Source organism: Trematomus bernacchii, unplaced genomic scaffold, assembly GCF_902827165.1.
Source record: "Trematomus bernacchii unplaced genomic scaffold, fTreBer1.1, whole genome shotgun sequence".
In the NCBI taxonomy this organism is placed as follows: domain Eukaryota; kingdom Metazoa; phylum Chordata; class Actinopteri; order Perciformes; family Nototheniidae; genus Trematomus; species Trematomus bernacchii.
Genome location: NW_022987648.1, coordinates 16,928,534 through 16,942,491, shown reverse-complemented (window position 1 = coordinate 16,942,491; position 13,958 = coordinate 16,928,534). Strand labels below are relative to the sequence as shown.

The window sequence follows — 13,958 nt, the reverse complement described above, 5'->3', positions numbered from 1 at the left end:
ACAGTTTGGCCTTCTCTAAGTATGAAAAGTGAGGCGCAGTCTTTCAGGAAAGGTAAAATGACATCTCTGAGCTGGCGATCTCTTGAGATATAAGGATGGGTTTTGAGGTTGTGCAGTATTTGAATAGTGGATGCAAATGAATAGATACCATGGGGAGAATCATGAATAAGCTACTGTTCATAATAGTGTTTAGAAACCAGTGTGCAGCCAGTTACTGACTGTGTGCTTTTGTTCCACCTAGAGAGCATTGCTGAGTGCAGTGGTGTCAAGCCTCAGAGTTTCTTACTTTGTAGCGCGATAACATCTTTTAATAAGGCTCTCCCGCAGTTCATTTCCTGAGCTGAACTTTGAAGCTGTGCTCTTGATTTTGGGAAATAAATAGCTGAATGAACCTGCTCCCCGAAACACATAGATTTGTATCATGTATTCATTTATTCCCACCATTTATCAGATCAAACAGGGTTTGGCAAGCTTCTTGTTTTTCTGGAGCAAAGAGTTTTTACAGTGGCATATTAACATTCAAGTGTGCACCAGGCTTTCTTCTGCTGCTAGCTGTGCTGCTTCACTGGGTCACCAAACGTGGCCATGTTAAAAGGACCTATGGAGCAAATGGACGTGTTTAACATTAACATTAATTTCCAACAATGTCCAATGATGCCCTACTAACAGACCTAATGTTATGAACATGATGGAAGCTCTGGTTGTCAGACGTTATCTTGCTCTATGCTCTCCCTACACTGATTCCTCCATGTTTGACTAAAGACAGGTCTTTATATGACATTTTAATCTCAGTGTCATGTCATTGGTTAGGTCCATGATTTAAAGAAGGTAATACGGAAATAGTGAGGGAGAAATGTGACAACATACTAGGATTCAGTCCCACTCCTTTTAGAAAGCCAATTACAAATAGTTTAAACGAGGCCCCCCGCGTGGGGCTTTGCCGATAGTTACGTAACCATAACCAAGAGCCAAGCAGTCCTCAGAGTTAGGACTCGGGCCAACCTGAGAGGCTTGGAGCTGATGAGTTTGGCCAGCAGTTATACATTACATTTTCTAAATGGCATTTGACCTTTCTCCTTAGCTGACAAAAGGCTGATACGTCTGGTCTGGCCTTAGTATTAAAAACGCCATAACAACATTATCTTCATTTTTAATTTCCTTAGAATTCAACATTAAAGAGATGAAGACCTCAGTGTGGAGATAAAAGCCTCACAACTATCATTTTAATTAATAGAATACATGGTCACGTTGTATTTAATCAAGCTTAGGATACAAACAATTGAATAGATAGTCTCAGTGTTGAGGTGACGATGGGTACCAGAGAGACTACCACTCATTTCATTCATCGATTGTTGCTATGCACTGTGCTGGGCTTTGATGACAAGTTATGTAAGTACAGGCAACATAAGCCAAAAAGACTCAGACTCAAGGCCGAGCACAAAACGTCTTCAGGGGCTTCTCTGGCTGACAGAGCCAGTCTGCAGCAGGCCTCAGTGCTTTTGTAATATATGAAAGAGACAGATGGATGGAAGTTTAAACAGGGCGAACAAAGACAGATTAAGAAAGCACGGCGAGGGGAAATGGGAGTTATAAGAGCAATAGAATAACTTAAAAGAGAGAAGATAGTAGGAAAAATGTTGATGGTTATGATGACTCAATGGATAGTGAGATGAATACAACAAAAAAAGAGGGAAATGGAATTCAAGAAGAAGGTGGAATTAGAGATGGGGAAAGGAGGAGAAGAGAAAGCATGAGGGCAAAATAAAGTGTAAAGTCGATCCTAATCCCATTAATACACACCAGTGCTTTCCTTCCCACTGGCATTTTCACATGTGAACACAGACACACGCATATGCTGGTCAGATTGCTGTTTGTTGTGCGCCTCACACATACGCTGTCTGGCATCCGTTTAACCATTTCAGCACGATATACTAAACGTAGTCAGGACGCGGTCAGTGTAATGAGGACAGCGTCAGGTTGGGAGTCGCTAGTTTCAACCATATCTGACTCTCAGAGTGTTAAGAGCCCTCCGGCAATGTGGGAATGTGGGTGTGTGTGTGTGTGTGTGTGTGTGTGTGTGTGTGTGTGTGTGTGTGTGTGTGTGTGTGTGTGTGTGTGTGTGTGTGTGTGTGTGTGTGTGTGTGTGTGTGTGTGTGTGTGTGTGTGTGTGTGTGTGGTGTGTGTGTGTGTGTGTGTGTGTGTGTGTGTGCGCTTGGCTGTCATGATGGTTTGTAGCTGAAGGTCTCTACTGTCTAAGCAGACACATCTGCCTTCGCTTATGTTGTAGACGCAAACAATATGTGTGTGTGATGGCTTGTTTGTGCAGATGCATTGATTAGGTGTATGTTTGAACATTTGTGTTGACTGCTAAGACTAAGGAATACTATTTTTGGAAAATATTCTTCACCTTTTATGACATTTCATCATTACAGCCGATTTCAGTCATTCAGGACAGATCTACAGAGAGACGGAGCTGAAAGCTGAAAATAGAAAAAATGTATCATTATAAGGCAAGGATTTATACAGAGACTCTGGTGGAAAGGAACCAAGTGTATTTGCTCAAGTCCTGCACTATAATTCTTAAATATACATTGTACTTTACTCGAGTACTGCAATATGTAACTTTATATTTTCACCACCCTACACTTCACAGGGTAACATTTGCTATTTTTCTATTTGAAAACTATGAATAGTGAACATATCATTTAATATACTTCAAGTGAGAGTATAAAATAGTATTGTAGATAAAGATAACACTAGCCATTGGTAGTACTAGTGTCAGCTTTGGTTTACCTTTTGAGTATTTGCACCTTGATGATTTTATACTTTAACTTGAGTAAAACATCCCAGAACTTCTGTCACCTCAATAGTTTCTGCTATTACTTAGTTTTGGTTAAGAGGTCCCTAGTGTATGTGCACAAGGCGGTTCAGAGGCAAACAAAGTAACAACGCCACTCTGTCTCTTTTACTGCCTGCTGAAAGCATAAAAGCAGCATGAAGATAATTATGTAGGAAATGGAGCCATAATGGTTTTTAAAGAAATGGAAATCTATTTACGCTGTTAGAATAATCATAAGTGCATCTGTGCGTCAACAAGATTGATCTCAGTTACCTGAACACCATCAAAAAGACATTGCTCTAAGAGTTGTTTATTTCATGCACTCTGATTATTCATTTGCACGAGCAGTCGTACAGTTCTGAACAGCCACTCTCAGCTCATGGGGGACATTTGGAAAGAAACAATTAGATCCATGTGGGATTGAAGTAAAATGTGACGCTGTGGCTTAAAAGTAGGCCTGGTGTTCAGCAAGAAAAGAAAGAGGGAGAAAGTGGTTGAAAGCAGCACTGATATGGATGATACCGACGAAAGAGAGATAGTGAAAGACAGCGAATGAGCTGTAATCTGATTAAAGCCTCTTTACTCCCCTGTCACATCACCTTCAGGCCACAAGCAAGGAGCGAGGCTTAGAGGGGGATCAATGCTGAGGCCACCAACACGGGGGCGGATAAACACACAAACACACATTCATACACTCTTCAGATCTAGGTGTTCCACGGATGGTACACAAAACACATCCGAATATCCACCTGTCCTGAGATCACCGCAGAGCAAAGTGGTTTCCTCTCATACTTTGCTGTTGCACTTTATGAGTAGTTTGCTAAATGGATAGAGGAGGGGAAAAGGATTGGGCAAGAGGACGATCAGCTATAGATGAGGACATTATGTCTAGAAGAGTCTTTGGACTTTCTCATGCATGTTTTTGTGTTTTCGTATGCGTGTGTGGGAGGGTGGCTGCACAAGGGGTCGATGGGTCACTCAGACTTCTCAATAGTAGTAGCTCAAAGAGAGCGAGGGAGAGTGTGAGGAGACAATTAACAGCTCCCATACAAATCACCATTCTGCATTTAAACCTAATGGCCCGGGCAACCAAATGACCCGGGTCAAGGCTGTTTCACTGTGAGAGTTCTCTGGTTTACTTTCATTTTAAAGACACAAAAAAGGCAAATGGAGGGCATGATGAAGAGGCAGAGAACTCAGAGAGCGTATCTGGATAAAGATAAGGGAAGAATTAAGTATAGACTAAGCAGGGAATGGCATTCAAACGTTTTTTGTCAGAGATGTACCTTTGTATGCTTTAAATCAATGACTTAATTTCAATGAGTCTGGCGCTGAAAGGAGAGTGGATGCCACTTGATAATAAAGGTTTGAAAAACACTGCCAACACACACTATATACATTGTTTATATACCATTGTCAATGTTTTATTTATCCAAGGACCTGTAGTTTGAGAAGACATAATCGAAATACAAAACTAAAGACATGCCTAGAAAGGAAATGTATTTTGAGACAGAGAGTAGAATGGCTTCTCAAGCTGTTAAGGCAAATGAATTACATTAAAACAAGGATTCACCTATTACTTATCATTTCAGCTAAGCAGTCCAGTTATTTAAAGATGCAACAGAGAAGGCATTTCCTATAAAACATCTGGTTACTATGCCAACTGACCAGTGATAATTTGCAGTTTAACTTGACAGTTTGGCTGGTAAAACCGCCGGTAATAAAGAATTACCTCTGTTATCATCAAATTTGATTAAATAATTCATCATTAACTCTATAAAGAGTCCATAAATAGTGCCTAATCACAAGTCCCCAAAGTCCAAGCACCTGAAAATGAAGGGTTTGTCTAATAAATCATTAACAACTTAAAAAATTGCAATAAGAGATGGAAAGGCAGCAAACAAAGATGGCTGAATGCTTTCTTTCAAACACAACTTGAAAGATTAGCCCCATATTCTCCCATTTTTAAACTCTTGTCGACAATAAAGAAGCATGTGTGAGCATTTAAGCTGCACACATGTTGGCATCTATTGTGAGAGCCGGTGGCAAACGTCCCTGTGATACCTATTATGGAAGTCAGGATGATCCTGTTGTGTATAATAAAGGTCACCAGTACACATGTACTGTTCTTCTCTTAAGGAGCTTACAGAGCTATATATGTCACATCATGTCATCATTGGAAAAAAAGGCGTTGTGTCCTCTTGGATATACAGATAGAACTGAGATAGAGTGATCTTACAGTAGATATTTAATGGTCAGTGGAACAACCATCATTTCACTAGTTAATTCATCTCTCAGGGTGTTTCTCAATGTCGAGGAAGGCTGCTCCAGAGCCACTATTTCAAGCATACTATGTCATCGAGTGCCGCCGAAGGACTGTTCCAATGTCCAGCATACTTGGAATTCTACCGAGGCCGGCGTACTTCGTAGCGAGAAATTTCAAGGCTGCACATGTGTAGACTCCGCGGTCTTAACATCCCCACAATGCTTTGCTCACGGACCAATTTCCAAATCTTTGGCGGAAATCGCGCTCCATTTAAGGCGGGGCCTCGCGTATGACGCACACCTGCACACCTGTTAGCCTGTTCCACAATTCTCCGATTTCCGAGGCTAGGAAGGATTCTTGCCTCGCTTCTGAAGGAAGTGACTCGGAAGACATGTGCTACCAAGCAAGCGTCCTCGACATTGAGAAACACCCTCAGTGTCTTTATTCTACAGTAGAGGCAGATGTGTCTGCTTAGACAGTAGAGACCTTCAGCTACAAACCATCATGACAAAAAACACACACACACACACACACACACACACACACACACACACACACACACACACACACACACACACACACACACACTGTAGTAGCTAGTCTCCCCGGTGACAGATGGGCTATATGGAAACACAGTCATCCTGTTAGTAACCATGACATCAGCAACACTGTTACTCACTGCCACATGAACATGAAGGCTCTCCCTCTCCGATTTTGGAAAAACGAACAGCAGAGCGAGGCTGTTGGCGGGTAGTAACCATGACTATCACTGTCTCTCTGTTCAGAATCAAGATCCTAAATTGTAGCGGTGTATCAATCTGTGCAATTCAGTAGGCACAGAACAATGAGCACATGGATAACCAGACAGAAATGGAGGATGAAAGTCAGACTGCAAGGAAGTCTGATGTGCAAATATGAATATGGAATCTGAGCAATATGATTCAGACAAAGACTGTAAAAGTTAGATCATTCCAGTTGTTTGGATTAAAGAGCTGGCTAAAGGCATCTTGGGAAATGCTAATGTCGGCATGCTTGCATACAATGACAATGATGTTTAGCAGTTATAATATTTACCATTTAGTTTAACGTGTTAGCATGCTAACATTTGCAGCTGTGGCTAATTCAAATGTCATTATACTTGCAATAATTGGGTCATAAACCACAGTATTGGAGAGATTGGAAGTTAGATAATTAAGCTTTATGAGAAGCAAGGGATGAGAGATTGTTTTGACTAAATTGTACTGCAATCCATCAAACCAATCATTTAAACCTCTTAGAGGCGCATGAAGAGAAATCAAAGGATTGTTAAAGCATTTGTAATTATCTTTTAGGGATTATGAATGTCTGTAGAAAACTGGATCAAAATGGTGGAGCAAATGAACTCCTGAGAAAGAGACTTTGACACACTTGAAGACAAGCCTTTAGTTAACCAGGGATCATGTCTAGTATCTTGTTAACGGTCATCTTACTAATAGCTTTAGTGGTATTAGCCAAGTTTACCGTTTGACCTTAGACTGACCGACTAAATCTTCATCCTGCTTTACCCCACTGAACTGCAACCGACTGAACTCACTTTCACAAAGGTTGTATTGTAATTTATCCTTGTTTACATTATACAAAAATAAGTCAAGTTGCAGCCACAATCTTATCTAATCTGCTGAACTAAGTGAGTACATTTAAAAATCAATATCACCACTTCATACAAGAGTTAGGAAAGACAATTGTCCATTTAAACCCTCGTAGAGTATGGAGGATATGGATTTATAGATGGATCAATAGATGGATGTCCAATATTTCTGCTGCCTACCAACACAATAGTATTTTTAATCGTGTTGCTCAAAGCATTGCAAAACTAAAATCATTTAGCTTTTCACTTTTCAGAAACAAGCTATTTCCTTTACTCTCAACAATCTGGAGAATACACTGTCAGCTTTCTTTGGTTGATTTGTTTCAGTAGAGAGTTGTGCCGGGAAAAATGGTTCAGAACGAGGTCTGTTTATTACCCCGAGACACCAATGTTTTTGTTGAAAGGCTTTTGAAAAGTCAATTCACAGCAGTAGAGATGGGGCTGAGGCAGAAGTCTCTGAGACAAATATCTCCAACTTTGGACAAATGAAACCATTGGAGTGCCTGACTGAGACTTAAACTGTGCTTTCTCCTCAAAGGAATCAGAGCAGGTTTAACAGAACAACCATTTAGAGAAACCCTAGATGTGCTCCCTGGTTGCTTTCGTAACCCGAAACTAAAATAATATGATGAACACTCTCAAAGAAACTCTTGTTTATCAAAAATATTTTTACTTGTATAAAAATAGAGTGAAACAACTTAGCACCCCTTCTGTTGTGATGCCATGTTTTCTTACATACTATTAAACGTAGGTCTGGTTTTGTTGAATGCAACACTCTGCCCTTGCAAACGTTGCCAGAAGGACTTTCTTTTGTTGTCTTTTTTGTCGTATCAGAGGCCATGTCTTTGTGGAAACATTCCTTTTACTATGCTGTTTCCGAACACCTGCAGATCATTTCTAACTACGTGACATTTGTTGTGTCTTTCTGTTTTCCTGTCTCAGTCTGAGAACATTGCAACTCATCTTTCTCTTCTTCTCTTCTCTGTGCCTTTCTGTCTCCTTCTTTCTCTCTGTCCAACCCCCCCCCCCATCCCCACCCTGGAGAGCAGTGTGTCCTCGTTCTGGTGATGCTCTGTCGCCACCCCTCAGTGTGGGGCCTCTGAAATATTCATGCTGACACACACAAACACAAACCCAGAGACACAAACATTTTCAAACCCTTCATCTCTTTTTGTATCCCCTGTCGGTACCAATAGCAGATTACAAAATATAATTTATCTCGCAGCAGGTTTAGGGAGGAAAAGCTTTATAGATATGCAAACACACAAACACTTCACAGTTAGGGCGAGGTGACTTCACCCCTCCTCACATTCCTCAGAATGTCTTCAGAATACATTTTCATATTTACTTCATATGATTGCATTTGAAGTGATAATCTAGTGGATCATATTTATTCACAGTGACAGTCATTCAAGGATAGCATTATTTATATTTCAACTATTTATATCAGTTTATAGCTCTGTAAAAGTCAGCACACTCATACTTTATGGAGGTGAAGGTGAAGTCATACTGCAATAAACACATTGCATGCCAACGACAAGCTGGCACACAGCGCAATAAATCTTAAAACACTTCCTCCAGTGCCAGCAGTTTTCTCATTTGATCCGTGGCCCCCGACTGTCTGCTCATCTGAAGAGTAGAGGAACAACTCCAGCAGAGAGAACATCAACACACAGAAAGATTATTACACTGCCAGTGGTTTTGATATGTAACCCAACATTATTCTCCTGTCGGACTTACGGAGCAATGCAAGCATAGATAAGGCTGAGCAAATCATCATGGGAGCTGTGATTTGTGTCAGAGGTGCAGCGGTGTGATTCACTGCTCACTATTTGTGAGCAAAGAGGAAAGCAAGCCAGTGAAACTGAATTTACAGTAGATGCTGGTTCCCCTGCAGAGCTAACACACTGAAGCTCTGAAGTGAAGCTGATGGGAAATGATACCCTGTGCTGTGCAAACTTGTGTCGCTACAATATGATTATTTTGATTTGCAGTCCCTTTTTATTTACCTCCGACATTAAAAACCATGTGAAGTGATATGAGTGTCACCGCCTGCCAACTTCAGTGTGCATTGTGTGAAAGTGTAACAACTAGATCTATAGTTCAGTCTCTATGGGAACACAGTTCCACATCGAAGCAAAAAGTACTTTTGCACTGAACTGTAGCCTTTAGATTTATTATTGCATCACCCAGAGACACCAACAGTGAGACTGAGCTGTTCTCCTGTGTTGATAATAATTTACGGTCTGATGGCTTTCCCTACAGTCTTTTTTTTATCATCCCATGATGATTCAGGCTGATTTTGAACTTGTACTAGGCATCAATCACTTGTGCAGGAAAGGCACACATTTCTACAGAAAGTGCAAAGTATTACTGTTCAGTATGAAAGCATAGATATTTCTATCTACATATGGCTATATATATGTTGTATATACCTGAACCTAAAACAGTAGAGTACTGTAGACTTTATATTTTGTTCCATTAGAACTCCAAGGTTTTGCTCCACTGGTAACCGTTGGTAACTTAACATGAAGGATGGGACTGTACACTGAGTTCAGTGGACACCTCGACATGTTGGTGAATTATAAAGTGGCACTTACTGAATAGGGTCAAAGGTCAGGACCGTCTGCTGCCAGGAGCCTCAAAGAAACCATCACGGACTGTCTCTTAACATGCACATTCCCATGGAGACGGGCCCCATTTCCCATTCGCAGGGTCCTTGTACCGCTGCTGGTTGTTATAGCAACAGACAGGACGTGAGATTGTTGCATAATATGCTTTTTTTTCTTCTTATTTGTCCTGACCTTATTGGTGCTGGGGTACTTTCTAATCTTGTCTTCTCTCTGTGAGTGCAGCAGTTAACAAAGGTAGTGTCAGGTCACATTGTAAATTGACAACATCTTCACATGTTTAAATTGACACTCAGATAAAAGAGTCTTACTGTGTAGACAGAGGATGATTCTTTATTTGACAAGGCTGTGATTGAAAGTGTGTGATTGTTCAATTACAACGTTAACTTTCAGTTTCGGCTCATGAATTATTTTCTTTGTGATCTCAAACTATACCTTTTGACCACTGATCTGTTCATTTACTTTGTTCTCATTGGGACCCAATACAATCAAAACAATTGTTCATCACTAGATCCCTAGTACATCTCTGTGGGGATGTCAACCATTGCAACTAAACATTGTGTAACCAAGCAACCGACCCCTTTCCCTAACAATTGAAGTTACTTTGTGTTACTAGGAAAGTTTTGTTTGCATGTGTTGTTTTGAATGTGTGGCGCATACAAAGAACACATTGAATAAGAAATACTTCAATTGTAGTTGTAAACATTTCTCACCTGGAGAATAAAACACTTTGAAATCACTGTGGAGACATCAGATGAACAATTAAAAAATGTATAATGCCTGAGGAGTGCAAATAAGTCCTTCAGTTTGAACATTTATTGTAAAGAAAAGAAGAATCAGACAGTAAGGAATGAAAGAATAGGGAATTTGTTGTTGGTTATTCCTCTTTAGCAGTGCATAAGCTTCCTTCGTGCATTTTCCTTTTTCAATACTAATGAATTCAAATGGAGGGAAACCAGTCTAGTTCCTCTTGTCAATAAGTCCCTACCCAGTTGGAGTTTCCTGCTCTTATTACAGTGCACCTGAGAGTCAGGAAATAACCTCACAAATCAATACAGCACCACAAGTTATCCTCCCAGTTGTTATTATTGTAGTTGACATGGCCTTATTGTGCACTTTATGTAGCTAACATGGTTGCCAGGTGGCTCCATTCAAACTCCCTGCATTAAAGCTAACCAGCTTTCGTTTTGCTCTCAGTCAAGCACTCCAAACTTCTCCTCCAGGAAGCACCGTTAAAATGTTTAACACTATCTTAATCTGTGCTAATGCTATTAAATCTATATTAGTAGTGACAGGGAAGCCCAGAGGCTCAGACTCAGGTGGGTGTAGCTGACATAGTAAGGGATCTAATCAAAGCAACTGTTGCCAGAGCTTAAAAGCAATTATAGCAGCTGACATTTAGACGTCTTCATGTCACTTTGGGAATTTGAGAATTAGTATTACTAAAATACTGTGGATTATTTTTTAATTTACATGACTTATTTATTTCCCTTTTTCAACTCTCTCTAGACCACTGTTACTGTCTCACAGCAAATTAATGATGTTAGAGCTTGACTGATGTTGTGTGTGGTGACATTCACCCCGATGTGAGTGGAAAGATGTTCTTTTTCCTATAAAGCTGATTGTTTTTGTGTTGCGACCAACAGCTACAGGCAAATTTGAATTGCTGCTCTTTATCTTATGTGACAACTGTACAACTTTTTACTTCTAGCAACATCTCAAAGCAATTTCATTTTAAAAGATAAGCTAGCAGGGCACAGTATTGCATTATTATTATTTCTTCTTAAATCCTGCCTCTGTGTTGTGTTTTGTCTCCAAAGCACACAGCATGTCATGCTGAAAATAAATCAATTTTGTATTTGACTGCTCAGTGCTTCAGAGGTGTTATATTGCTGAAAATCACTATAGTTACTTGTGTGTGTATGTGCCTGTACGTCAATAAGGATTACTTCCACTGTGCAATCAGGCATGTGAGTCTGTGTGTACAGATGGTATGTTAGTGTAGCCGTATGCAAGAGTAAAAACAAGCAAGGGAGACAGAGGGAGAGAGTATGTGAGTATGTCATCTGTACTGTGACATGACAAGTGCAGTGACCTAAAGGAGAAAACCACACAGAGATAATGGATCCAGAGAAATAAAACCCAATGTCTAGAACCTATCCTGTAACAGGCAAAGGCGAAGAAGAACAGTGTATTCTGTGACTACAGTAGAAGAAGGTCATGCTTTGGGGAAGGTAGTCTGAATCTGTAATAGCATATACTCTCTATGCACTGCACAGTACAGCTCGTCATTGCTATAAAATGATTGGCTATCTGCATTTGAGGGTGTGACCTCGAAAAGGGTTCATTGTTTCATTCAGACTACAAATGAACCCTTACGTTTAAGATGTACTGATCCTGCTAAAGCATTTGGCTTAACAAAAAAGACGCCCACAAACAGACAGCAGTAAGGAAGATGAGAACAGGGTCAGATAGATTCACATCCCTATTGCAAAGATACTGGGAAATTAAAAGACTTGGAAGTGTGTTCACAAAAAGCCATGGCATGACTTAGCAAGAGCTGTTATTATGGAGGGAGAGCAACCCTCATTACTGAATCAAAGATGTAGAACAGTACTTGTTTCGTGAAATAATAATGACCCAGGGTAAAATACTGCCATATATACTACTTGAAGGATGCCCACATTTATGAATATCCACCGCTGTGCGAGTCTAAACGTTTAGCAGGAGTTAAATCCGTCTCAAGTGGGAATAAAAGCATTGGGATTTGGTGCATACATGGTGCTGTGTGTGGGTTTGTGGTGAACAGTAAGAGTCTAGTTTTCATGCCATCATGTTGAGGTAGAGTGGGACATAGTGTTTGACTGAATTTGCCCTTGGCTATCCTCACAAGAAATATTTAAAACATAGCTGACTTTGATCACTTTAAGTAGCTGATGGCACAGATACTGCCAAAAATGGATCAAAGTGGGAGCCCCAGGCACATTTTCATCCAACAAAAGTCCTCAACAAATACCTCTAAGATTAGGAAAAGGATTGGAATCTCGAAGCAGTGTGCGTGCAGCTGACACCAAACTCCTTATTGATCTGATTTTGTCTTTTAGTAACCCAAAGGACACAAGGAGATCAATATAGAACAATGTTATCAATACTGAGATATACTATATAATAGTACGTCTTCACATATCTCAGTAGATGAAGTGTTGTAATGTTCGCTGCACACTGTACAAAAAAATGAAACGTGTAATTTAACCGACAATCAGTGAAATAGCTAAATCTGCCCTGTGGCAACATTTACAGATTAAAGTCCATTAAATATAGTCAGTGGAGTCTAATTGTATACGCTTAGCAATCAAACTGAATTACCGCTGCAATATAATTATGCTTTTGCATTAATTGTATATGTTGTGTTAGGTTAATAATTACATCACTAAAGGTTAGGATCAATCACAATGATTGCATATAAAATGAACGCACTGCAGTCCAGATTCAGTGTTGTTATTCACAGAATGGTGTTTCTGCTGTTGCCTTTTCCATCACAAGCATAGTAATGTATTGCACTCATAGACGTAAGTCTCACACAATTTTGTTCATGACTTACTATCATACTAAAAGCCAGAATATGCTGTTTTAGTTGCACACGTTTTTATCTTGTTACACTTTTACAGAAAAGTAGTATCTCCTTTCAAGTGTTTTAGCTGTATTAAAGTATGATCTTGGAAAAATTATCCACATAAAATCCTTGCTGCTTTATTCATGTTGTATGAACTTAACCACGGTATTATTTTTCCGGTATATGTTGTCCTAAATATCCCAGTAAATAAGTGTCAGTGATTTCGTAAAATGTCATCATTGCAGCAGCAATCTTTTAGCTTTATTTATTATTTAAAATGAGTTATTAAAGCAGGGAAAGATCAGTACTAAGTAGAGATGCAGATGTTTAAGGGGTGTTGTTTCTCTTAGTTTCATGTTGATCGCTCCATGGTAATCAATGTGTTGGTGCTGCAGATCTCCAGCTATCGGTCAGCTACTTTGCAACTGTTGGAAACAATTTGTTGCTACCTATTTCCTGTATACCCAAGTGGAGGATAGTGGCTGAGTTGCATTTCTTTAGTACGCAGTCATTTCATCTGCAGCAGTATTTGTGAGAGAGGCTGTGCTGAGATGTTTCTTTTTTCAAAATGTAATGCATGCTTACTGCTCTCTGAGCACTCACAGCTGAGTACTTAAAATGAGCAATCAATAATCACTCTTTCTTTCTCCACTCATTCTTTCTCCTGCCCTCTCCCGCTCTCTCTCTCCATCACTCTCTTTCTTTACATCCTGTTTGCAGGTAGACACGTCTTAATGGCTGAGGCCCACTGATCCAGTCATCCCTGCAGACCTCCTCCACCCCGCACCCCCTAATCGCCACCCACCACTCGCTTCAGACACCATGCCGTCCACCAGCCGCCTGCTGGGTCTGGTTGAGGTGGGGCTGAAGTGTGACCAGGAGATTGAGAGGAGGTATGAGATTGTTCCCTCAGTGGTCTGCTCCATGTGCTGCCTCTTTGGAATCATCTACTGCTTCTTTGGTAAGTGACCCTGAGCCAAGCT

At 40.3% G+C, this 13,958-nt stretch overlaps 1 protein-coding gene across 1 annotated transcript in view; it reads left to right on the top strand.

Moving 5' to 3' along the window:
- The window catches only part of tmem198a (transmembrane protein 198a), a 31,354-nt gene that overhangs the window by 2,377 nt on the left and 15,019 nt on the right, over positions 1–13,958 (top strand). The window contains exon 2 of the mRNA XM_034134166.1: positions 13,696–13,936. Coding sequence (XP_033990057.1) covers positions 13,798–13,936 — 139 coding nt within the window. The 5' untranslated portion in view covers positions 13,696–13,797. The remainder of the gene's footprint in view (positions 1–13,695; positions 13,937–13,958) is intronic.